At 40.1% G+C, this 23724-nt stretch overlaps 1 protein-coding gene across 1 annotated transcript; it reads right to left on the bottom strand.

Moving 5' to 3' along the window:
• Nucleotides 1-9212: 9212 nt before the first annotated feature.
• On the bottom strand, nucleotides 9213-22867 carry LOC139324489 (vomeronasal type-2 receptor 26-like). The gene is made up of 5 exons (XM_070954201.1): nucleotides 22596-22867; nucleotides 20910-21201; nucleotides 17689-17913; nucleotides 15698-15824; nucleotides 9213-10114 (listed from the first exon to the last, which is right to left on the bottom strand). The coding sequence occupies exons 1-5, from the start codon at nucleotides 22865-22867 to the stop codon at nucleotides 9213-9215; spliced, it is 1818 nt and encodes a 605-aa protein (XP_070810302.1).
• Nucleotides 22868-23724: the final 857 nt, after the last annotated feature.

Below are 23724 nucleotides of genomic sequence, written 5' to 3' on the forward strand. Positions count from 1 at the left end.
CAAACTCTAAAGCGAGGATGTGCTGATACATTGGAGTTATGACCCTAAAATAAGCATTATATATTGTCAAAATACATACTTCCCAAAATATCATAGACAGTATAGGCCAACTCAGTTTAATGATTGTAACGTCTATCTAACCCATTTCTGTCTGTCTGTCTGTCTGTCTGTCTGTCTGTCTGTCTGTCTGTCTATCTATCTATCTATCTATCTATCTATCTATCTATCTATCTATCTATCTATCTATCTATTCATCTATACTCTATTGAGCTACCATCTATCTATCATCTATCCATCCATCCATCCATCCATCCATCCATCCATCCATCATCTAATATTTATAATCCATTGTCCATCTATATATTTTCCTACCGTACATACAAATACTCTCCCTCTCAACCCTCCCTCTCTCCTCTCTCTGCTCTATATCCTTTTCTTCTTTCTCTTTTCATGTAAAAAGAGAATTTCTGTAAAAATCTTACACAGCAGTGCCAAAAGGCTCCTTAGATGGATGTCTCCTGAAGTCTTTCGGTCTATAGAGGATGTAGATCTGAGAGAAAATGCCCACAATTATGAAATCTCCTGACTGATATTGCTTGTGAAGAAAAGGCAGAGGGTCGTTAGTCCTACATTTAGCACTGGGAATCATGGACATCATTTCAGGCAAAAGCACCAAGACCAAGGCTTCAAGTATCATCATAATGTGTAAAAGTGTCTTATCGTAAGCCAGTTTCCCCAAGCTCTGTCTCATTAAGAGTATTTATACTTGCACTTGTCTCCACAACAACTTTTTGCCCACTAGGAGATGAAGTTGAAACAATGATGTGGGAATTGATAATGACAATTGAAAGATCAACAATTCAGAATTCAAGACCTAGGAAACCATGGCATGTAAACAATTGTACACCAGCCTGTAATTGCTGACAGCAATGAAAACTAAAAAGAAATACAGAACTTTTCCCCATTTGTATGAAAACAGGAAAAAAAGTTCTTCTAGTTTTAAAACAGTGGAAGTTTATACCACATTGACATTTGATGCCAGTCAGATTTGTCTGTCTGTCTGTCTGTCTGTCTGTCTGTCTGTCTGTCTGTCTGTCTGCCTGCCTGCCTGCCTGCCTGCCTGCCTGCCTGCCTGTCTATATGCTTTTAGTTGTACCCAAAACTGAATCGGTAATCAGTATAGGTGCTGTCAAATTGCCATTATACATCATAACGTTAGAATTCCATTATCTCAAAGACTACAGCATTTTGGATTAGGTGCGACTTTGGAGTAGTCTTTAAATGCTGTCCCATGTCAAATGCATAGAATTGTGTGTGTGGCCAGCTTCACCTGCATCAGATAAAGCAACAGTTGGTGCACCAGTCCTCTAGTCATGGCTTCAACCTACATTTCAAGTAGCAACTGTGAGTCCCTAATGAATCCCAAATGGCAAATATGTTCTTTCTTTACCCATCCAGAGACAGTAGTGGTATTGATGGAGAACCTCAACATACAAATATCAAATCTATCTTCCTTAGCTTCAGTTCTCTCTTGTCCTGACCTTTACAGGCATCAGTGTTCTACATGATAGAACACTGATAGCTTCTCCCTTAAGCCTATGAGATGGTATTAAATTGGGAATCATCAGCAACTCAAATATCAAATGCTATCTATGCTATATGACCCCGGAAGGGTCATATAGTTGAAAAAGAATAGGAGGAAAATGATCAATTCCTCTAATAAGCCAGGCACCACCAAGAAGTCCTTTCATCTCCCACTACAACAGACTAGAATCATTCACTCAGGAAGGAGCAAAATACCTTCAAAGAGTCCATCTTTTCTTTTTCTTTTCTTTTTTCTTTTTTTATTAAGTTTTTAATTAAAGACAAAACACAAAACACAAAACCACACCCAGTGTATAATACAAAATAGGGAGAAGCGGAGGAATTTTTTCTTCATCTTCAAGTCTTCCAAAATTCTCTTTGCATTGATACTGGCATTATTTCTTCCAAGTTCCCGATTGCGTAGTCCACAAATGGTTGCCATATCCTCCAAAATATATTTTCTTTCAATAGTCCTTTTTTGAATTTTATATCACACGTTAACTTATCATTAAGAGCAATTTTCCAAACTTCTCTGAACCATTCATTTATTTTGTATTCAATATTCAATTTCCAGTATCTTGCAATTACAATTCGTCCCATAATGACCAATATCCTTACAAGCTCTCTTTCATCAATTGTTAACACCTTGTCATTCAACTTTAATATGAGGATGGTATCTACTCCCAACTTTACCTTCTTTTTAATTATTTTACTAGATTCTTCTTCTATTCGTAACCAAAAATTCTTCACTTTACGACATCCATACCACATGTGTTCATATGTCCCATTCTCCACTTTACATCTCCAACATAACTTGCTAGCACTTTTATTCATTTTATATAATCTTTTTGGGAACAGGTACCATTTCCAGATAACTTTATAACTATGCTCTTTTATTCTTATTGATAAGGTCCTCATTATTCTAATATTCCAATTCAAAATCCAATCCTGTTCTGTAATATCTGTTTCTAAATCTTTTACCCAATTATCTTTCATCACCATTTGTAAATTACTATCCAAATTAATAATTTTATATACCTTACTAACCAATCCCTTAATTCCAATTTCTTCCATTCCTAATTGGGATACTATTTCTTCAAATTCCGTTTTTAACCTTTCTACCCTCGTTCTATCCTTATATTTCTTATTCCAATTATTAACCTGTATCTTCTCCCACCAATTCAATTTCCACTTTTCATATATTTCCTCTTTTTTAAATTCATCTCTTACCACGTTTATCCATTCTTTTATTCCTTCCAGATTTTCCTCTTTTAACACCTGTTTCCTCTCCCTATTTAAATTTTTGGGAAAATCCCCATCTTCCAAATTCCCCAATTGTAATCTGTCTGGAATCAATTTTCTGTCAAATTTACCCCAGGTTTTCAACAAACTATTTAACAAATCATTTCTAACTTTAATTTTTTTCGCTATATTCTCCATAAAATATATTCTTCCCTATTTTTCAATTTCTCCCAACTCCGATTTTCCCCATAATTCGTTTCGACCAACAATTATTTTAACTACAGTCCTCTCTTGAAAGGCTCTATAATAATTAATCAATTTAGGTATCCCAAGACCTCCTTCCTTTTGATTTTGATACCATAATTTTTTAACTATCCTAGACCTTTTATCACCATTACAAAATTTGTCAATTTTCTTTTGATATAATTCCATATCCTTTTCAGAGATATATATTGGGAGCATTTCAAATAGGAAATTGAATTTCGGTAATAACATCATTTTACTTAATGCCACTCTCCCAAACCAAGAGAAATTTAATTTCTTATACTTCCCGATTTTCTCATCAATTTCTCTTATCAGTCTGTCATAATTCAACTTTTTCATTTCATTCATCTTTGTTGATAATATTATTCCTAAATATCTTATATTTTCTTTAACTTTTATTCCAAATTGATTTATAAATTTCTCTTTTCCTTTTTTTATATTCCAATTTAATAACATTTCTGATTTAGCCCAATTTATAGATAATCCAGTAAGCTCTTCAAATTCCTCTAAATGCATCTTAATCTTTTCAATATCTTTTTCTGGATTTTTCATTACAATCAGGGTGTCATCGGCATACAAATTAATTTTAACACCTTTATATCCAATAATATCTTCATCTTCTTCTATTTTTACTGCTAAGATCTCCATAGCTAGTAAAAACAATACTGGGGATAGAGGACAACCTTGTCTTATACCTGCTTCCAAAATTATCTCTTTTGTTATGATCCCATTCACTTTTACTCTGGCAACCCCCTTTTGATATAATTTTGAAATAACTTGAGTAAATTTATCTCCAAATCCATAAGCCTTAATCAATTCTATAATCGTTTCCCATTGAATTGAATCAAATGCTTTAAATATATCCAACGCTAATATTCCTATTCTATCCTTATTATACTCTGCAATATTTATAATATTCAAAACTCTCCTAACTATGTCTGACATATATCTACCTTTCACAAAACCTACTTGATTACCATTTATATATTTGTCTATAAAGCTATTTAATCTATTCGCTAAAATAGCTGTAAATATTTTTTCATCCTGATTTATTAGGGAAATAGTTCTATATGATTCTACCAATTCTAAATCTTTTCCTGGTTTGGGAATCAAAGAAATCAGTGATCTATTCCAAGACGCTGGAATATCCACGCCATGCAAAATTTTGTTATACAATTTTTCTAATTTTGGCACTATTATGTCTTTAAATTCCTTATAAAATTCTGATGGCAACCCATCCTCACCTGGTGCCTTCCCCAATTTAAATTTTGGGATCGTTTCTATAATTTCTTGCTGGGTTATACTTCCCTCCATTTTTTCCTTATATTCCATTTCTATTTTTCTATGTTCATATTTTTTCAAAAAGTCCTTCAATTTCTTACTATCTATTTCCTTTTTAGAGTAAAGTTTTTGAAAAAAAATTCTAACAATCTCACATTTATCTTTTTTCTTATTACATCTTTTACCTTTTTCATCTATTAATATTCCAATTTCTCTTCTACATTTCTTATCTTTAGCCATCCTTGCCAATAATTTAGAGTTCTTATTACCAAATTCAAAAAATTCTCTTTTCAAATACATTAAATTCTTTTTAACAACTTCAATATCTTCAATTACCTGCTTATCTTTTAATTGTCTCAATTCTTCCCCAATTTTTTTATTTTTAGTTCTTGAAAATTCGTTTTCTAATTCTTGTATTCTTTTCCCTTCCATTTCTATTTTTTTATAATCTTTATATTTTTTACATGACAATTGTATACTTTCACCCTGAAAAATCTCCTTCATTGTATCCCATACCACATTATAATTCACTTCATCATTATCATTCCATTTCCAATTTTCCTCCCAAATTTTAATCATTCTTTTTTTGTCTTCTTCATTTTTATACAATTTAGCATCATACCTCCAATTATTTTCTTTTTTCTCAATATATACATTCAACTCCATAATTACATTTGCATGATCTGATTCTTTAAATATCCCTACATCAACTTTTCCAACTCTATTAAGTAAATCTCTTGACACCATAATATAATCAATCCTTGAATATGTATTATATACCTTAGAATGGAAAGTATAAACCCTTTCTTGACCTTTAATTTCCCACCATGTATCAAATATTCAAATTTTCTATCATCCAATTATCTAATATCCTCATTTGAACATTATCACCATACCGGGTTACATTAGTAGTATCATATTTACTTCGAATAAGATTGAAGTCACCTGCCACAATCAGTCTGCCCTTACTTTCTTTCCGCAGTATTTTTGATATTCTCATCAGGAATTCATTTTGTTTTTCATTAGGTGCGTAAATATTAACTAACATTACAGTTTCTTTGTTAATATTACCAACAATTATCAAATATCTACCTTCGGAGTCCACTACACTTTTTAATTTTTCAAATTGAACTCTACTTGAAATTAAAGTTGCGACCCCTCTCAATTTCGAGGTTCCAAATGCTTTCTCATAAAACTGTATTCCTTTTATATACAACTTATTTGAATCCTCGGACTTTTGATGAGTCTCTTGCAAAAAGATTATATCAGGTGACTCCCTTCCCATTTTTAATTCTAAACATTTTCTTTTAATTTGATTCCCAGTGCCTTTAACATTCCATGACATAATTTTAATCACACCCATCATTATATTCAATATTTTCCATTTCTTCCTCCTCCTCCCTACTGTGAATCTTTCCCCAACCCACCACCAATAACAAATTAAAAAAAAACAAAACAATTTTTCTTCTTCCCCCATCGCCTTCATTCAATTCCAGCCGCCTTGTCTTCCAAGAATGGGGGAGAGGGAATGTGTCTGTCAACCCAGCCATCTCTAGCTCCAGGCATTGTTCTTATGCTTCTTTTCTTTCTATTACTCTATTAATATTACTCTATTACTTCTTTTCCACACTCAGATCCATCACTTGAGTCGGGCCCAGAACCAAGTTGATCCTCCATCTCACTTTCTTCACCAACATTTTCTCTTCCATTTTCTCTACTTTTTTTTTTTTGAAAATCCAACCACTCTTTTGTTGGTTTTCTTTTACGTTGTAGTTTAGCTTTAAGTTCTGGGCCCTCTCCAGCTGCAGCTCCTTGTTCCTTATCCAGATTTAATTCCTTCCTCACTCATATCTACCCATCTGAAGCAGTTCAGCTTTCATACTAATAACATCATCTTCTTTCTCAATCAGCCCAAGTTTATGAAAATAATCAACAGGATCAATTTTAGTATCAATTGTATGCATTCTTCTATTATAAAATTTTTTTAATTGTTGTGGGAATCTCCAATTATATTTAATGCCTTTATTTCTCAATAATTTTGTAATTGGCTTTAAAGTGTGCCTCCATATACGTTCCTCCCGAGAAATATCCTGGTAAACCTCTATCTTGTCCCCTTCTATTTGAAGAATCTTATCTCCATCCTCTCTAATTTTTGACATCACTTTCAATTTATCGTTTATAGTTGCAAATTTAACCAGAACGTTTCTCTTCTTTCCTTTATTACGTCTCATTCCAATTCTGAAGACACTTATTAAATCCTCCACCGTCATCATTTTGTCCATTCCAATTGAGTTTAGCCAGTCCAGTACTCTCTTTCGTATATTATCCACAGTTTGTTCAGAAATTCCTTGTATGACCAGATTGGCTTTCCTTACTCCTTCCTCCAATAGGCATAATCTCTTATCTTGTTGACAATATTTATAAACAAGATCCCCAATTTTTCCATCCATTTTTTTAATATGTATTTGCAATTGATCAATGTCATCTTTTATCATAGCTGTCTCTGCTGCATATTTTGCAAAGTTATCATTAATTTCACCCATAAATTTTTTATATGTTTCTACATTTTGAGATTTAATCTGTTCCAATTGTTCAGCTGTTTCTTTCTTTTCCTCCTCCATTCTTTTATTTAATCCTTCATCCATTGTATTTAATCTTTCAGTAATTTTATTGAGAGCCAATACTATTTGTGCCATATCAGTTGCCATCTGGGCTGAAGATTTTATACTCATATAATCAATAATCAATAGTCAATAATCAAATTTTATTTGCTTAGAGGGTCTAACAAGGGATCATGTGCTGCTTTCCAATTTTGTATAAAAAGTCTGAGACGGCTTAAAATATTGGAAAAAGATAATCTGAGTCCATCTTTTCCTACAAGTGGTCAAAGAAGAGAAGTTTTCTTTTTTTTTTTTAGAAAAATGAAGAATTTGGGCACTAATTCCATGCAGGACCTGATAAAGGTCCTTCAGTAGAATAACCAATAATCTCAGGCTAATATATGGGCTATTAATTGACTGAAAAGTGTCTAGATCAGTGTTAGTGAACCCGAGTGGTAAAATGGGAGCTCGCGCACATACGGGGGAGTGCCAGAAACTAGAGAAGCAGCTCCCAGGCACGCATGCGCAGGAGTGCTAGAAACCAGAAGAGCTGAGCTTCTGGTTTCCAGCGTACACATGCACACTGGTCACCTGGTCTTCCGGTTTCTGTCATACATGTGCACGTAAAGATCAGCTGGCCGGTGCCTGTGTGTGCGCCGGAAACCAGAAGAGCAACGGGTGATGGCTGGTGTGCCCGGAGAGATGGCTCTGATTGCCACTTCCGGCATGCGTGCCATAGGTTCACCATCACAGGTCTAGATAATCAATGTTTTTGTAGGTGCTACAATGGTCTCAACAAGTTTTTCCCAAAAAAGAAAAGGTCGGAAATTGGCTAGCTTACATCTTTTTAGGGTAGAACAAATGATTTCTTCATGTATCAAAGTGCCTCATGGAAATTCTTAATGTCATTTATCTTGCTTAAACTTGTTTCTCGGTTGTTATTATTATAATAAACACATGCCGTTATTTACACAGGTGTTATTCTACATTAATAAAAGTTTGAATCCAATGGAAAATGTCAGTTCTGTAAGATTTAATCTTAACTCATTTTCAGTAAATATCATGGAATAAGCCCATGAGAGTTCAATAGTGCTTTCATGAAGTTGGATTTTGATTTATCATATTTATATGGCCACATATACCACATCATGTGGATGCCATAAAAACAACTTTAAAAAACATTCGAGAAGTAAAAAAAAATAATATTATGAAAGGCTACGAGAGGGCATCACATGAATAATGGAGACATCTGATCAAATTGCCTCTCTATTGTGACCTCCCAAATCCGTTGATAAAGGATTCCACAAAATTGGCAAAGAACAGAACAGAATATTTTATTGGCCAAGTGTGACTGGAATTTGTCTCTGGTGCATAAGCTCTCAGTGTACACACAAATTACAAACATACAGTAAACATACAATGTACATACAAACATAAGCTCTCAGTGTACAGTACATAAGCTTTCAGCATATATACAAACAACAAAGCAATAAATCATAATAATATATCATAAGATACAATCATAAATCATAAGATACAATCATAAATCATAAGATGAAAAGAACAAAGTGATAAATCATAAGTTACCAATAGGATAAGGTAATAGAAGGAAAGATGGGGTAAGATAAGAAAATGGGAACACTCTCAACTGGGGGTGGGGAGATTCTACATGATAGGTCAGTGATGGCTAACCTGTTCCAGACTGAGTGCCCAAAGCATGCGCCTGAACCCAGAAAATGCAATGTGCCATGTATGTGCCCTGCCCCCACGCGTGCTCTCCCTACATTTGCCCCACCCATGCACGTGCCACGCCCCCATGCGTACACACCCCGCATGCACCCCCATGCATGTGCACATTGCCCCCCGCATGTGCCCCACCCCTGCCCATGCGCAGCAAAAAGACGAGATGGCTAGTGGGAGGCACGCAGGCATGCACAGCACAGCTAAACTGGGGCGACAGCTCGCATGCCATCAGAGAGGGAGCTGTGTGGCACCTCTGGCATGTGTGCCATAGGTTCTCCATCACAGTGATAGGTGCTATGGCAGAAAAGACTTGTAATTCCTTAGCCAAACAGACCCACATATCTCTTCTGCTAGATCTGATAGGATGGGAAGATGTTAAACCTGGAAGAGGCAATTCTTCAAATATTCCAGCCCCATGTCCAGAAATTAATGGGTATAGGATTGTAAACCAATGATCAAATGAAGAATAAACAAAGCATCAGGAATTTTTATATTCTGTTATTGCTTTTTCTGTGTTAGATGCTCTTTTTTGTTCAGATTAGGTCTCAATAAAATTATATAGCATTTGGGGAAAAAGATGCAACTTAGTAACCCAGCACTGGAGGTTATAATAGAGAAGATCTCTACAACAACCAAGTATTTCCCTTTTGTGCTCAGGTACGTGGGAATGAAGGACAGCCACACACTGCAGAAGGCCAACATGCTGAAGGTAATAAACTTGGCTTCATTGAAAGTGTCAGGCAATTTTCTTGCTAAGAAAGCCACTATGAAACTGACCATGGCAAGGAAACCCATGAAGCCCAAGACACAGTAGAACATGGAGACTGATCCTTCATTACATTCCAAGATGATTTCTTCTGTTATTGAATTCATGTCATCATCTGGGAATGGAGAGGAGGTTGTCAACCATGTAATACAAATCATGACTTGAATAAAAGAGCAACAAAATACGATGGACGTGCCTAGTCTTTTCCCCACCCATTTGGTCATCTTTGAGCCTGGCTTGGTAGCCATGAAAGCTACAACCACAATGATGGTCTTAGCCAGAATGCAAGAGATGGCTACTGAGAAGATGATGCCAAATGCCATTTGACGAAGAACACATGTCACCTTGGAAGGTTGGCCAATAAATAGCAAGGTTGATAGGAAAGACAACATGAGAGCAACAAGGAGAATATAGGTAAGATTCCGGTTGTTAGCTTTAACTAGTGGAGTATCCGTGTGTTTAATAAAGATCCCCAGGACTGCACCCGTGATGAAAAAACAGAATAGAGCAGAACTGGCCAAAACACTTCCTCCAATTTCTTCATACATCAAGAAGGTTATAACTTTATTGATACACAAATCCTGATTCTTGTTTGGGTACTGATTTTCCGGACATTCAACACAGTCATTCATATCTAGAAAAAATAATAATAATGAGGTCAAGATGTTAAATTCTGCTTCTGCGCATGCTCCAAGATGGCGGCGACCAAGTGAGCTCCGTTTCGGGGATGGGAGAGTTGCCAGTCGCCAGGGTCTTCAGGAGCCTTCCTGTCCATCTCCGGCTCCAGTCCCAGTGAGGGGAGCATCCGCCCTGCCTGTTGAGGGCTTTTTCGCCCTCCGGAACGTCAGGGCAGGGCTGGACGACACCGTGGGAGATGGGGCGATGGGCCTGGCCGCGGCAGCTGTTTCCGGTGTCGGAGGGAAGCGGAGGCCAAGGCATCCGGCGGCGGGCGGCGTTCGTGCGGCGGCGGCTTGGAAGTGGCCCCCCCTCGCTCCCTATAGCCCTCTGGATCCCTGGGGCGCCCTTTTCCGGCGTTTTCGGGGGCCCCGGTGCGCCTTGGGAGCTTGGTTGCGAGCTGGTGACGACGGCGGCGACGGCGGCGGTGGCAGTGGCTGACATGGACCGGCCGGCCAGAGAAACAGCCTGGCAGCAGGTTGATGGAGGAGAAGCTGACAGCCTCACCCCTAAGACTACCATCTGTGATTACTGTGATGACTGTGATTACTGTGATGGGGTGTTTTTAGAACAAAGCTGTGACTGGGGGGTTGTGGAAATTGGGCTGGAGAGACAGGAGGCTGACCATGGTTTGGTTGCTTGGTCGCCTCGGGTGGTCTCTCCTCCCCCCCTTTCCCCCCAGGTAAGGGTGGGTGTTGACCTTAATGGCCAACCACCCCTGGATTGGGCTTTCCTGTCTCGCTACTCCTACTCTCACCTTAAGGAAGATCTTGTGCCCGTGGGTCTATTATCATCTTATTAATATCTTTATTATTACCATCGTTATTAACATCTACACTTTGGACACTTTGGACCTTTATTATGCTCCACTCATACCCTCGCTGGTTGGAGAGACTGTGCACCATTTGAGAGAGCTGAGGGATTTTCCACATCCCAACGGAGAGGATAGAGCACTGCTCCCGTCAACTTTGTAACGGGACCGGCCATCGTGAGAGGATGGTTGGCCATTAACCTCTGTTGGAGAAAAAGAACATTGGACCCTCTCCCTGTCGTGAGAGGACAGTGGAGTCCAGCCCTATAAATGGATATTTTGTGACCTTTATGCTCAGTTATCCCTTGGACTATGATAGATTCCCGGACTGGCTTTTCTTTTCCCATCTTTGGCTCGGTTGATGCTCCAAAAAACCGACCTTCTTGCGCTGCGAGACTCCCCCCTCTCACAGGCCTGGCCCTCCACGTTATCGAGGGCCTATCTTGATGACGGGCTTTGGGACCCCGAGAGATGGCATGCAGCAAAGAGGGGGCTGAGGGGTTTTTTAGCTAAATTTTTAAGGAAAATTTTAAGGGGACCCGGGAGGATGGGTGGGAGTTGTAAAAGTGGACCTGGGGGGGTCCAGATAGCGACTGTGCGGGATGAGGGGTTGGTTAGCTGCAGCAGAGGGGTCGTGACAGGAAATTTAACTGGGGGGCAGGGGGACGATAGAAAGGGCTGTGTAATTGAAATCATGAGTGGGAGGGGCAGGTACGATGGGCGCAGGGGGTCATATCAAGTGTCGGGGGTGCACATGCGCTGTCTCCGAGCGATTGCGCACTCCGGCCCCCAATGCGTGACTCGTGTCCTGGGTTGTGTAGAGCCTCAGGCCCAGGGTCCGCGGCTGATGTTATGTAATGCCAGGTCGGTGGTTAATAAGGCCCCCCTCATCTGTGATCTTATTTCGGAGGGGGGTGCAGACCTGGCAGGTATTACGGAGACCTGGTTGGGCCAAGAGGGGGGGGTCCCCCTCGTAGAGATGTGCCCGCCAGGTTTCCGTGCATTTCATCAGCCAAGGGCCCAGGGGAGGGGTGGGGGAGTGGCGGTGATCATTAGGGAGAGTCTTTGTCCGAGGGAGACCACTGTTCCTCAGATAGCCGGATGTGAGTCCCTTTGTGTGAAGTGGGGCCGTGCGGTGCAGATGGGTTTGCTGACTACGTACCTGGCTCCCTGCCACGTGGCAGCGACCCTGCCCGAGCTACTCGACGTCATTGCCGGGGTGGCGGTTGATACCCCCAGACTTATTGTCATGGGGGATTTCAACCTCCCATCCGCAGGTGAGGCGTCAGAGGTGGCTCGGGAGTTCATGGCTTCCATGACGGCCTTGGACCTGACCCAGTTAGTTCAAGGCCCCACTCACATAGGGGGACACACTCTGGACCTGATTTTTATCTCTGGTCAGTGGTTGAATGATCTTGGTAGAGGGGACCTAGATATTAAACCCTTGTCATGGACAGATCATTCACTCCTTCAACTAGACTTTCCTACCGCTTGCCCCCACCGCAGGGAGACGGAACCGACCAGATGGTTCCGTCCCAGGCGCCTGATGGATCCCGAAAGGTTCCTGACGGAGCTTGGGCCGTTTCCTGAGACTCTAACACATGACTCGACTGAAGAGCTGGTGGCCGCCTGGGAAAGGGCAGCCGCCGGAGCTTTGGATCGCGTCGTGCCTTTGCGGCCTCTGACCCGATGCCGATCTCAATTAGCTCCTTGGTTCTCTGAGGAGCTGAGAGAGATGAAGCGTCGGAAAAGACGCCTAGAGAGCATTTGGAGGACTAGTCAATCCGATTCCGACCGGACACAGGTGAGGTCCTATATCAAGACCTACCTAGTGGCAATAAAAGCGGCAAAATCTAACCATTTTTCCGCTCTTATCGCATCTGCAGAGAACCGCCCAGCCGCCCTGTTTAGGGTGACCCACTCCCTTCTTCGGGGGGGAGTGCGGGAAGATCCCTTGCAGGGTCGTGCTGAGGATTTTGTGCAATTCCTGCACGATAAAGTCGCTCGGATTCGGGATGGCTTGGACTCTGATTGGATGAGTCCACGGGAGGAGACCGGGGCAGGCCTTGAGAATGTTATCTGGGAGGAGTTTGATCCTGTGACTCCCGAGGATGTGGACAGGGTTCTGGGTAAGATTAGTGCCACCACGTGTTTATTGGACCCGTGTCCCTCCTGGTTGGTACTGGCCTCCCGGGAGGTTACACGAGGCTGGCTCCAGGGGATTATAGGTGCTTCTTTGGGTGAGGGTGCCTTTCCTGCTGCCTTGAAAGAGGCGGTAGTGAGGCCCCTCCTCAAGAAGCCTTCCCTGGACCCGGCTGAATTAGCCAACTATCGTCCAGTCTCCAACCTTCGTTTTGTGGCGAAGGTTGTTGAGAGCGTGGTGGCACGACAACTTCCCCGGCACCTGGATGAAGCTATCTATCTAGACCCGTACCAGTCGGGCTTCAGGCAGGGGTACAGCACAGAAACGGCATTGGTCGCGTTGGTGGATGATCTCTGGGGGGCTCGGGACAGGGGTTGTTCCTCTGTCCTAGTCCTATTAGATCTCTCAGCGGCTTTTGATACCATCGACCATGGTATCATGCTGCAGCGGTTGAGGGGGTTAGGAATAGGGGGCACCGTTTTGCGGTGGTTCTCCTCCTTCCTCTCCGACCGCTCGCAGTTCGTGTTGGCAGGGGGGCAGAGGTCGACCTTGAGGCGTCTCACATGGGGAGTGCCGCAAGGGTCGGTCCTCTCACCCCTCCTGTTCAACATTTATGTGAAGCCGCTGGGTGAGATCATCCGTGGTTTTGGAGTGAAGTGTCATCTGTACGCTGACGATACCCAGCTGTACATCTCCACCCCAGACCACCCCAACGATGCCCTTGATGTGATGTCCCGCTGCCTGGAGGCCGTGCGGGCCTGGATGGGGAGGAACAGGCTCAGACTCAACCCCTCCAAGACCGAGTGGCTGTGGCTTCCGGCGCCCCGATATAGTCAGCAGGTGCCATCGCTGACTATTGGGGGTGAATCTTTGCCCCCCACGGAGAGGGCTCGCAATCTAGGTGTCCTCCTGGATGCGCGGCTGTCTTTAGAAGAGCATATGACGGCCGTGGCCAGGGGGGCCTTTTATCAGGTTCGCCTGATTCGCCAGTTGCAGCCCTTTCTGGATCGGGACGCCCTGCGCACGGTCACTCATGCCCTTGTTACTTCCCGGTTGGACTATTGTAATGCTCTCTACATGGGGCTCCCCTTGAAGAGCACTCGGAAGCTCCAACTGGTCCAGAATGCGGCCGCGCGGGTGGTTATGGGCGCAACCCGTTATGCCCATGTGACACCCCTCCTGCGCGAGCTGCACTGGCTCCCGGTGGTCTTCCGGGTGCGATTCAAGGTGTTGGTTACCACCTTTAAAGCGCTCCATGGCATAGGACCCGGGTACCTCCGAGACCGTCTTCTGCCACCAATAGCCTCCCACCGACCAGTTCGTTCCCACAGAGAGGGTCTCCTCAGGGTGCCGTCAGCCAAGTTATGTCGGCTGGCGACGCCCAGGGGGAGGGCCTTCTCTGTGGGAGCCCCAGCCCTGTGGAATGAACTGCCCCCGGAAATTCGTAAGATATCTGACCTCCGGGTGTTTCGCTGCGCATTGAAGACCCTGTTGTTCCGCCAGGCCGGACTATCAATACAATAGTTTTAAATTGGGGTATTTAAATTTATTGGGGTTTTAAATTTGAGCCATTTATTTAATTATTTTAAATTTTATATCATTGTTTTGTTTGTGTTTTTAAATAGGCTGTACACCGCCCTGAGTCCTTCGGGAGAAGGGCGGTATAGAAATAAAATTATTATTATTATTATTATTATTATTATTATTATTATTATTATTATTATTATTATTATTATTATTATTATTATTAAATTCCTGAAATTCCATTGAAATCATGAAAAGAAATTGAAATGTTTGCCACTTATATTTTGTTCATTTATATTTCTCTGGAAGCTTTCAGATTCGGGTTTTCCCAGATGTGCCAATATGACATCTTTAACAAAATGGAACTTTGAGGGACTTCAAGCCTCGGAGTCTCCTTTCGTTGGGGGTGTTATTTGGAACCCTGACATGTCCAACATTTTGTGACCAGCAATGGCCAATTGGTTATTCTCTGTAAATATGATACTTAGTATTTCAGTTCATATAAATTAAAACTATGTATGTAATTTTTTTTCCTGAAGGAAAAAAAAAATGAAACACTGGAATTGAAATGAAGAACAGAAAAAGTGAGTTTATCTATGAAAACTAAAATCATAAAAATAAAAAAGAGAATCACTTCATGGTTATGGATGATATGAATTTTGGGAATTTAGTCAAGAAAATATATTTCTTTCCTCAATATAGATAGGTAGATAGATATATGATAGATAGGTGATAGATAGATAGATAGATAGATAGATAGATAGATAGATAGATAGATAGATAGACAGACAGACAGACAGACAGACAGACAGACAGACAGACAGATAGGATGGTGATGGATAAACCATATGAACAGTGGTGGTTGTTCTTACTGTTTTCTTTTTATTCCTAAAACAACAAGTTTTCATTTATTTATTTATGTTTTTAACCTGTAGGACACCTACTGAGGCTAAACAGTAGGTGTACAACCATTCAAATACTTGATGTTTCAAATTGAAAAAGCAAGGATATCAATGCATTTTGTTTTTACAACATCTATTAGCTTTACGAATGAGATTTCTTACCTTCCTTGTCAGCCATTTTCCCATCTGGACATCGAAGGCAATCATAGCAGCAAAATGGCTTCCCTTCTATCTTTTTCTTACTGGAGCCTAAAGGGCACTTGTTATTGCACTGAGAAAGTGGTTGAGCCTGTAGGTAATGAAAAGAGAGACTCTAAACAATGACATTTCTCTAAACAACGGCCCAAAAAAATGTTATGTATATCTTCATTATATATATTATGTATATAATGTTTAAGAATTATAACATGTAGAGGTTGTGTCCCATTTGTTTTATGAGGGAATCATTCAGGGGTGGGCTTCAAAATTTTTAGCAAGGGGTTCTCTGCCCAGTTGCTGGATGGGTGTGGCCATGGTGGGCATTGCCTAGTCAGCCTCCTGCACCATGGCCGGGGGGGCATTTTTGCCCTCTCCAGGCTCTGGAGTCTTTCCTCAAGCCTCCAGGAGGGGGAAAACAGTCTCCACAGGCTCTGGAGGCCCTCTGGAGGCTGAAAACGGGCACATTTCTAGCCTTCCCGAACTTCTGGTAGGCCCATTTTTCACCCTTCCAGAGCCTCCACGCATGTCCTGCACTTACCTGCATCCAAAATGGGCTGTGTGGGGACTCCTGGGAGGAGTGGGGTGGGCAGGGCCAGCCAGGAGTGGGATTTGGGAGTTCTCCAAACTGCACAGAATCTTAGCTAGAGGTTTTCCTGAACCCCTGCGAACCCCCAGAAGCCCACCCCTAGATTCACTGGATAATAATGTTTAATCTACTGTACTATTGTTGTTCACTTACTCTATGTAATTCTTATTCTCGGGTGATAAATAAATACATAAATACACATTGCAGAATCTTTTTTTTAAAGAATTTTTTTTAAATTTTATTTCCAAAATTAAAATACACATTGAAAAATCTATGTGAATATTTGGGCATATCTGGCATTTGTTCCTCTTGTGGGAATCAATATCATATTTTTTTTCATACCAGATCTAAAGAAAACCTAAAATCATGTTTCTTTTCTCATGTATTCCCATACACTAGGACTTCAACAGGTAAGCAAGAGGAAACATGTCTTAATGCCAGCCACATCACATTGACAATATTTGAAAGAGAGGGGAAGAGAAATTGAATTGATAGTAAGATATAGTTGGAAGATAGTTAGACCATACCTGGTTAAATCTCCGTGGCCATACAATATTAGCCTTATCAATGGTAAGCATCTCTTCTTGGGAATCCATCAGGTCTATCCTTCCAACTTTGACTCTCTGGAAAGACTGGTTTGGAAAAGTGATCCAATTTATAATATCAAACCCCACTTCCAACTCTCCATACTGATTGAAAGAAATTTTTTCTCCTGCGCTATTGTTGAATGAGATTCTTCTCATAAAGTAGTTGAACTTAATTGCAAAGTAAAATAAATGGAGTACAGTAATTATTTATTTAGTATAAATAAAGCATAAAATAGCATAAATTTAGCATAAATAGCAGATGAGAATAAGACAGACAAGTAAATTTATACATGCAATTGGAACATTGATTACGTGCCATTGGTTTAATATTTGTACCCCACTCTTGTGAGATGCGCAGTTCTATAAATAATTGAAATCAGTACATTGAATCATTATTGCAGTTTAGCAGCCACACTGATAGACTTAATCCACAAACCACCATGAACGTTAGTAATCACGGTAAATGTAGTCATGTAAGGTTCCCTGAAGATTAATAGATTGCCAAATTGTTCACAGTTTTGGGTATAATTATATCAAAACACAGTGAAATAGACAACAGATGCTCCAGATAAAGGGATAGATCAGACTATCAGCTAGTTTATTACATCTTTTCTGGCAAAAAAGTTAAGACAAATGTGTTAGAAGACAAAGGAAGTACTGTGAGATAAGTGAACAGTTTGGAATTCAGATACTTCATATTCTTTGAGAAATCTAAAGTCTATTACAATGCAAGCAGATACTGTGTGGTGAGCCCTCTGCTCTTTGTTGGATCAAGGCAGTACCTTCCAGAGTGGCTGTTCTAGAAGCTTCTGCTTGGCTTCCTGCTCTACTGTTCTGTATTTAGAAAGAGATGACTGGAAGTCATGTAATGTATGTGCTACAACATAGACTGCATTGTAGACACTGTAGCTGTGGCCGGTCATGTCCATTTCAAAGACAGGTGAAGGAAGACTGTTAAGTTTTTCTTCTCCAGTGCAGATAGTCTTATCTTCTTCATCCATTATGGACTTGGAGAATGAACATTCAAATGCATTTTCCCAGAAAAGCCTAATAAAACTTCCTTCTTTTTCCAAGTCAGACTTATCTGAAGAACTCATCTGAAGAAATTTCTGGAATCTTACTACTTCCTTTGAGTGAATTGAAAAGGACAGGGCACCATGGAGAAAATTCATGTCCTCATTTCTCTGAAAGGGCAGTGAAGTAAAATCCATCAGTGTTGCTATAACCCACACTTTGATTCTATTCCATAGTGGCTTTCCTTCATGTTTGGATAAACTGGGAAACAATCTCAGAAGAATCATGTGTTCAATTTCACAAAACACCATCACTACATTTACTGTGCTTCCCATAATAACATTGTACGTTTCTAACCCAGATTCCACAGCAGATAGAATATTATTGGAATAAGTTATTTCTGGGAATCTTTCGCTGAAAGCAAAGCAGATGCCATTCTGAGAAAACATGGGAGCTATATCCTGTATAAATTTTTCACCATAATCATTATTTGAATATAACACCCCAATCCAAGCCCATCTGAAATAGAGCAAGAGCTGGAGAACTCCTTTGTACTGATGGCCCACATTTGGGAACATCTGTTGGTATATAGGAGCCTGTGTTTTTGCATTAATCTCTGGAGTTGAGCCATAGATGAGCTGAAGAAAACAAAGGGAAAGGAGGAAAAAATGGGATTGCATTTGGTGACATTTACTCATAACTGAATGGACCAAAACTAGAATTTAAGAACCAGTGGCTTTGAAATTTCAAGTCCATGTTTCATATATGAATTAATGAAATGGTAAAAGAAATCTCAACATTGCTTTCAGGTTTATAGTTCAGTAGCTGTAAAAGGGTGAAAGACTTGGAATTCAGCAACAGAGTGGTCAACGCCTGGAATGCTCTATCCGACTTCGTTGTTACATCCTCAAACCCCCACAGCTTCAATCTTAAACTGTCTACTGTGGACCTCACCCCATTCCTAAGAGGTCTGTAAAGGGAGCGTGCATAAGCACCCCAGCGTGCCTATCATCCCTGTCCTACTGTCCCCATTTGTTTTCATTTCCTTCGTTCATGTCCATGTTCATGTTCATACTATCTTGTACATGTTTGACAAACTAATAAATAAATAAATAAAATAAATAAATTGCATTATATTTTGGGGAAAATTAGCTTCAGAAATGCACCAGCAATAAATCCATTACATTGCATGCATATTATATTTGATGGAGGTGATGTATCTCACAATATAGAATAATCCTGCAATATCTCTGAAAACATAGTATCCTGCAATATCTCTGAAAACATAGTATCTTCTGAGGAGGCAGATTATGCTGGATATGTTGTCAAGCTCAAAATCCTTATCTTTCAAATCTGGGACTCTTTTGCCTATTTTTCAATCCATTCTTCATCTATTCCAGACATTGTTTTTGTGTGCGTGAGATTACAAATGAACTGATCCTAAACTAATGTTTTAGTTCTTTCTGGGTCTAAATTCTATGTTATGAAAATATTTTATGTTTTTATTACTTTTTCAAAGAAATGTTGTCCATCTACTTGAAGTATAAGTTTTGATATATTTTATCTGTCAGTCCTGGAAGCCATCTTTTCTGTTGGAGCTTCAGGGCTGCAACATTTAGTACCTGGGAACATGGGAGGGGGGGATTGCAAGGAGTTGGTGGAGGATTAGCCATAACAACATCCTTTTCTATGGGAGTCAAGGACACTCAGCCTGCACCTGGATGGGAGTGATGGGGGATTGTCTCCAGTTGGGATGTTGAAATGATCGGACCATGTGTTGGAGTTGTGGGTGCAGGGGATGGATCTTTGGGGGATTGTCTCCAGTTGGGACGTTGAAATGATTGGACATGTGATGGACTTGTGGGTGCAGGGGATGGATCTTTGACTTTATTTTGGGTGGGGAAAACCTGGAACTCTCAGATTTGGGTTTTTTCAAATGTGCCAATATGATACCTCTAATAAAATGAAACTTTGAAGAATTGCTAGCCTCGGAGTCTTCTTTCGTTAAGGTTGTTATTTGGAACCTGAACATTATAGTTATATTTTGCTCTGGTTATACTATCCCATAGCTTTTTCTCTTCAGCTGGATAATAAAACTTCAAAACTAGCAATAATAACATTGATAATGATGAGAAGGGGAGTGGAGGAGGGGGAGGGGGAGGGGGAAGGGGAGGAAGAGGAGGAGGAGGAGGAGGAGAAGGAGGAGGAAGAGGAGGAGGAGGAGGAAAAGGAAAACTTCTTTGTTGAAAGATATGGATTGTAAAGTTCCATATTACGTGGGTTAGTAAGTACATATATTTTTTCAGGGTTGAAATGCTCCCGGTTCGGACTGGATTGCCTGATCCGGTAGCAATTACGGTGGGTGGTTCGGAGAACCAGTAGCAAAAATCCCTGTTCCCCGCCCCCCATGCCCAGCTGAGCTGTCATCAGAGGCTTTTTAAAATTATTTTTAAAAGCATTTTTTCTACAACCTCTTCGGCCTCTGATGATCCCAGCTGAGTTGCCTGATTGTCAGAGGCTTTTGAAAGCATTTTTTTACAACCTCTTCAGCCGAAGAGGTTGTAGAAAAAATGGTTTTAAAAGTTAAAAAAAAAAAAAGTTGGCCATGCCCACTCAGTCACATTACCCCCCCAAGCCACGCCCACAGAACCGGTAGTAACAAATTTTACATTTCACCACTGTATTTTTCAGCTTCCCATTCTAAGTGTTTGAGAATGATTAATTTAAAACCTATCTAGACTCTTTCCCTCAAGGAGAACTGTAACCTGGGTCTCCTCATTTCTACTTCAACATTTTTGCCATTGCATTACAATGACTCACTGTCTATTTATCTGTCTGTAAGACATGTATGGATCATGTATATACACATTACTTGTTCTGGTCATAAGATAATTAATTCCTGTACCATTAAAAACACACACATTAAAAAGGGATTCCACGTATGAATGCAACTTTTATAAAATGCTTATGTTCCATGAAAGTATGGTACCTGTGGTGTTTTGTAGAGAGACAAGATGGTTGCCATATGGGCCTGAACTGCAGGTGTCGGTCCTCCAATGACAGCTATCAGTCTGTTCTGCCGGTCACAGCTGTAGTTGGGAGTAAATCTGTTCTGAGCAGAAAATACTTCTAATGAGGCACGATAAATCCAAATTGTGGTAAAATAACTATTGTAGATATGGAAGCCCAGGGTATGATTGGGTAATATATGAGGATCTTCATTGATTTCCTTGACTGCAAATTGCAAAGCCAGGAACTGCTGAAAGAGAGGTGTCATGACCCTAAAAGAAGAGTAAGTAAATACATGGATAATTCCATATTTAGAATATTTCAATTCAGCAAACTCCAAATGATTTTTATGAAAATGCATGACCATCAGCAATTATTTTCAAATTCAATCCAACTTCTCTTATATCTTTTTACACAATATTTGAAAAGTTTGATTAAGAGAATGGTTTCTTTTACTACCTAAGGAATTATTGTTTCGGCAGGGTTTACTCAGAAAAATAAGTTAAGGATGAATGTGAAAAGAAACTGCTAAAAGATCAAGAAACACAGGAAACAGAAAGAATATCAGAAGAGACATTAGAGAAGGAGGAGGAGGAGAAGGAGGAGAAGGAGGAGGAGGAGAAGAAGGAGAAGGAGAAGGAGAAGAAGAAGGAGAAGGAGAAGGAGAAGGAGAAGGAGAAGGAGAAGGAGAAGGAGAAGGAGAAGGAGAAGGAGAAGGAGAAGGAGAAGAAGTAATAGTAGTCAAACCCAAGAAACATAAACATCTCAGGAAGGAACTTAACAAAAAGTTCCAGTGAGCTGTTTGACGAGACAAGAGCAATATTACAATGATATCTGTAAAGGCATCCATGACAGAAAGAGGAATGGAAGACTTTGCAAAGATTTTCAAATGCAAAAGGAGATTCCAACCTCAAATGCCTATGCTAAATAGCACAAATGGACAGATAGTAAATACCGGTAGATTCAAGGAAGATAAAAATAAAAAGATGGAAATAAGAAATTCTCTGTTGTAGAGATGACAGACTTCAAGATCTCTTAGAAGAAATTCATCACTTCTAAAACCTCTAGTAATAGGAGAGAAATTTATATCAGTACTCTGGTCATTACAAATTGAAGATGGTACAAATTGAATTTATTGGGTATCTATGCAAATATGGCAAGCAACATAAGAAGGATCTATAAGGTTAAAACCAAACAATGCCAGGACATCCAAAGAATAACACAATCAGCAACAGATTGGAGACTTAAGAAAGGACGCTTAATAGAGTGTATAAACAATATATTCATTTTCATTTGCCAGCAAAATAACCCCTAGGATTATTCAATGCTGACTGGCATCCAACGTATAAAGGCAGATGCCAGATATTCAAGATGCTTTTGGAAAAGGTGGAGGAAATAATGATTGCTGATGCATCATAGATAAAGAAGAAACCCAACCCTCCACCAAAAAAATGTCAGTATGTGATTCATTGATTATCCAAAGACATTTAATTGTGTTCACCATTTGAAGGTATGGAATATGTTTAGGCAACTAGGCATCCCCCCCAAAAGTTATTGTCATGCCAAAACTGAATATGTAAGGAATCCCTAGTCTGGACAAGACATACATGTCCTGTATAAAATTAGAGGCTTGTATTACTTATAAAGAATACTGAAATAAACTTACAGAATTTCATCAAAAAGATTACTAGAGGGTGGTTCATTGAATTCCACCATGTTATAAAATATGTAGATCTTAGACAGAATGCCTACAATGTTGAGGTCTCCTGATTTGTATTCCTTGTGAAGAAAAGGCAAAGGGTCACTGATGCTGCATTTAGAATTGGGAATCTTACATCCAACCTGACCCCAAATCATCAGACACATGGCTTCCAGCACCGTCACTCTGAACGTAGCAGTTCCTTTTTGAGATTCATCTCTCACAATCTTGGCCAGCATGCTACTAGTTGTTAGTGGCAAATATTCAGATTCAGAAACATGATTGTAAATAGTTCAGAAACCTGATGATAAATAAATAAGAGCCGCAGTGGCATAGTGGTTAGAGTGCAGTACTGCAGGCTACTTCTGCTGCCTGCTGGCTGCCTGCAATTTGGCAGTTCAAATCTCACCAGGCTCAAGGTTGACTTAGCCTTCCATCCTTCCGAGGTGGATAAAATGGGGCCAATATGCTGACTCTGTAAACCTCTTAGAGAGGGCTGTAAAGTACTGTGAAGCGGTATGTAAGTCTAAGTGCTATTGCTGTCTCCAAGTTGAAATAGTGAAGGGAATGCTACTTTGTTCTTTCTCAGATACTTTTGCTTCATTGTGTGGCATTTCTGAGACAGTGATTCCTGTACAGACGTTCAGTGATTAGAGAAGGAATAGCTAGCTCAGGATTACAGATGAAATGAATTGCAAATGATGAAATCTCATGGTTTAATTCAATAGAAATATTGTTTATGTTTTTTTTCCAGTGGAGCAACAAGGAATAAAAGAGAAATGCCAGGCATCATGGTGGTTAGAAGAATTCTAGTGGGATTAGAATAGGCAGTTGAAATACGTGTTGGTAATTGTAGTGGTGAAAAGCCCATTTCAGAAATGTAGGTCCTAGGGAACCATAAGAAGATAATATATCATTCACATCTTCTCAGCCCTGGTTTTCTTCATCATAGTAGCAATTGTATAAGGAAGGTGCAATTACTAAGAACAATTCATGGACATTATTCCAGTAGAATGTTAGAAAAAACAGCAAAAAAAAAAAAGTCTTATTAAGTCCCAAGTTTCACAATCTGCACATTAGAGAAAGATTAAGAGAA

This window comes from Pituophis catenifer, unplaced genomic scaffold (assembly GCF_029215685.1).
Source record: "Pituophis catenifer annectens isolate HBS135680 unplaced genomic scaffold, rPitCat1.0.hap2 SCAF_15, whole genome shotgun sequence".
NCBI classification, from domain to species: domain Eukaryota; kingdom Metazoa; phylum Chordata; class Lepidosauria; order Squamata; family Colubridae; genus Pituophis; species Pituophis catenifer.

Excerpts from the sequence above, each read along its gene's own strand:
- LOC139324489 (XM_070954201.1), bottom strand. The coding sequence starts at position 22,867 with ATGCTGGCCAAGATTGTGAGAGATGAATCTCAAAAAGGAACTGCTACG. Across the intron at positions 15,825-17,688 it reads TAGAACAGCCACTCTGGAAG|GCTCAACCACTTTCTCAGTG; the intron begins GTACTGCCTTGA and ends CATTACCTACAG. Across the intron at positions 10,115-15,697 it reads GAAAATGGCTGACAAGGAAG|ATATGAATGACTGTGTTGAA; the intron begins GTAAGAAATCTC and ends TATTTTTTCTAG.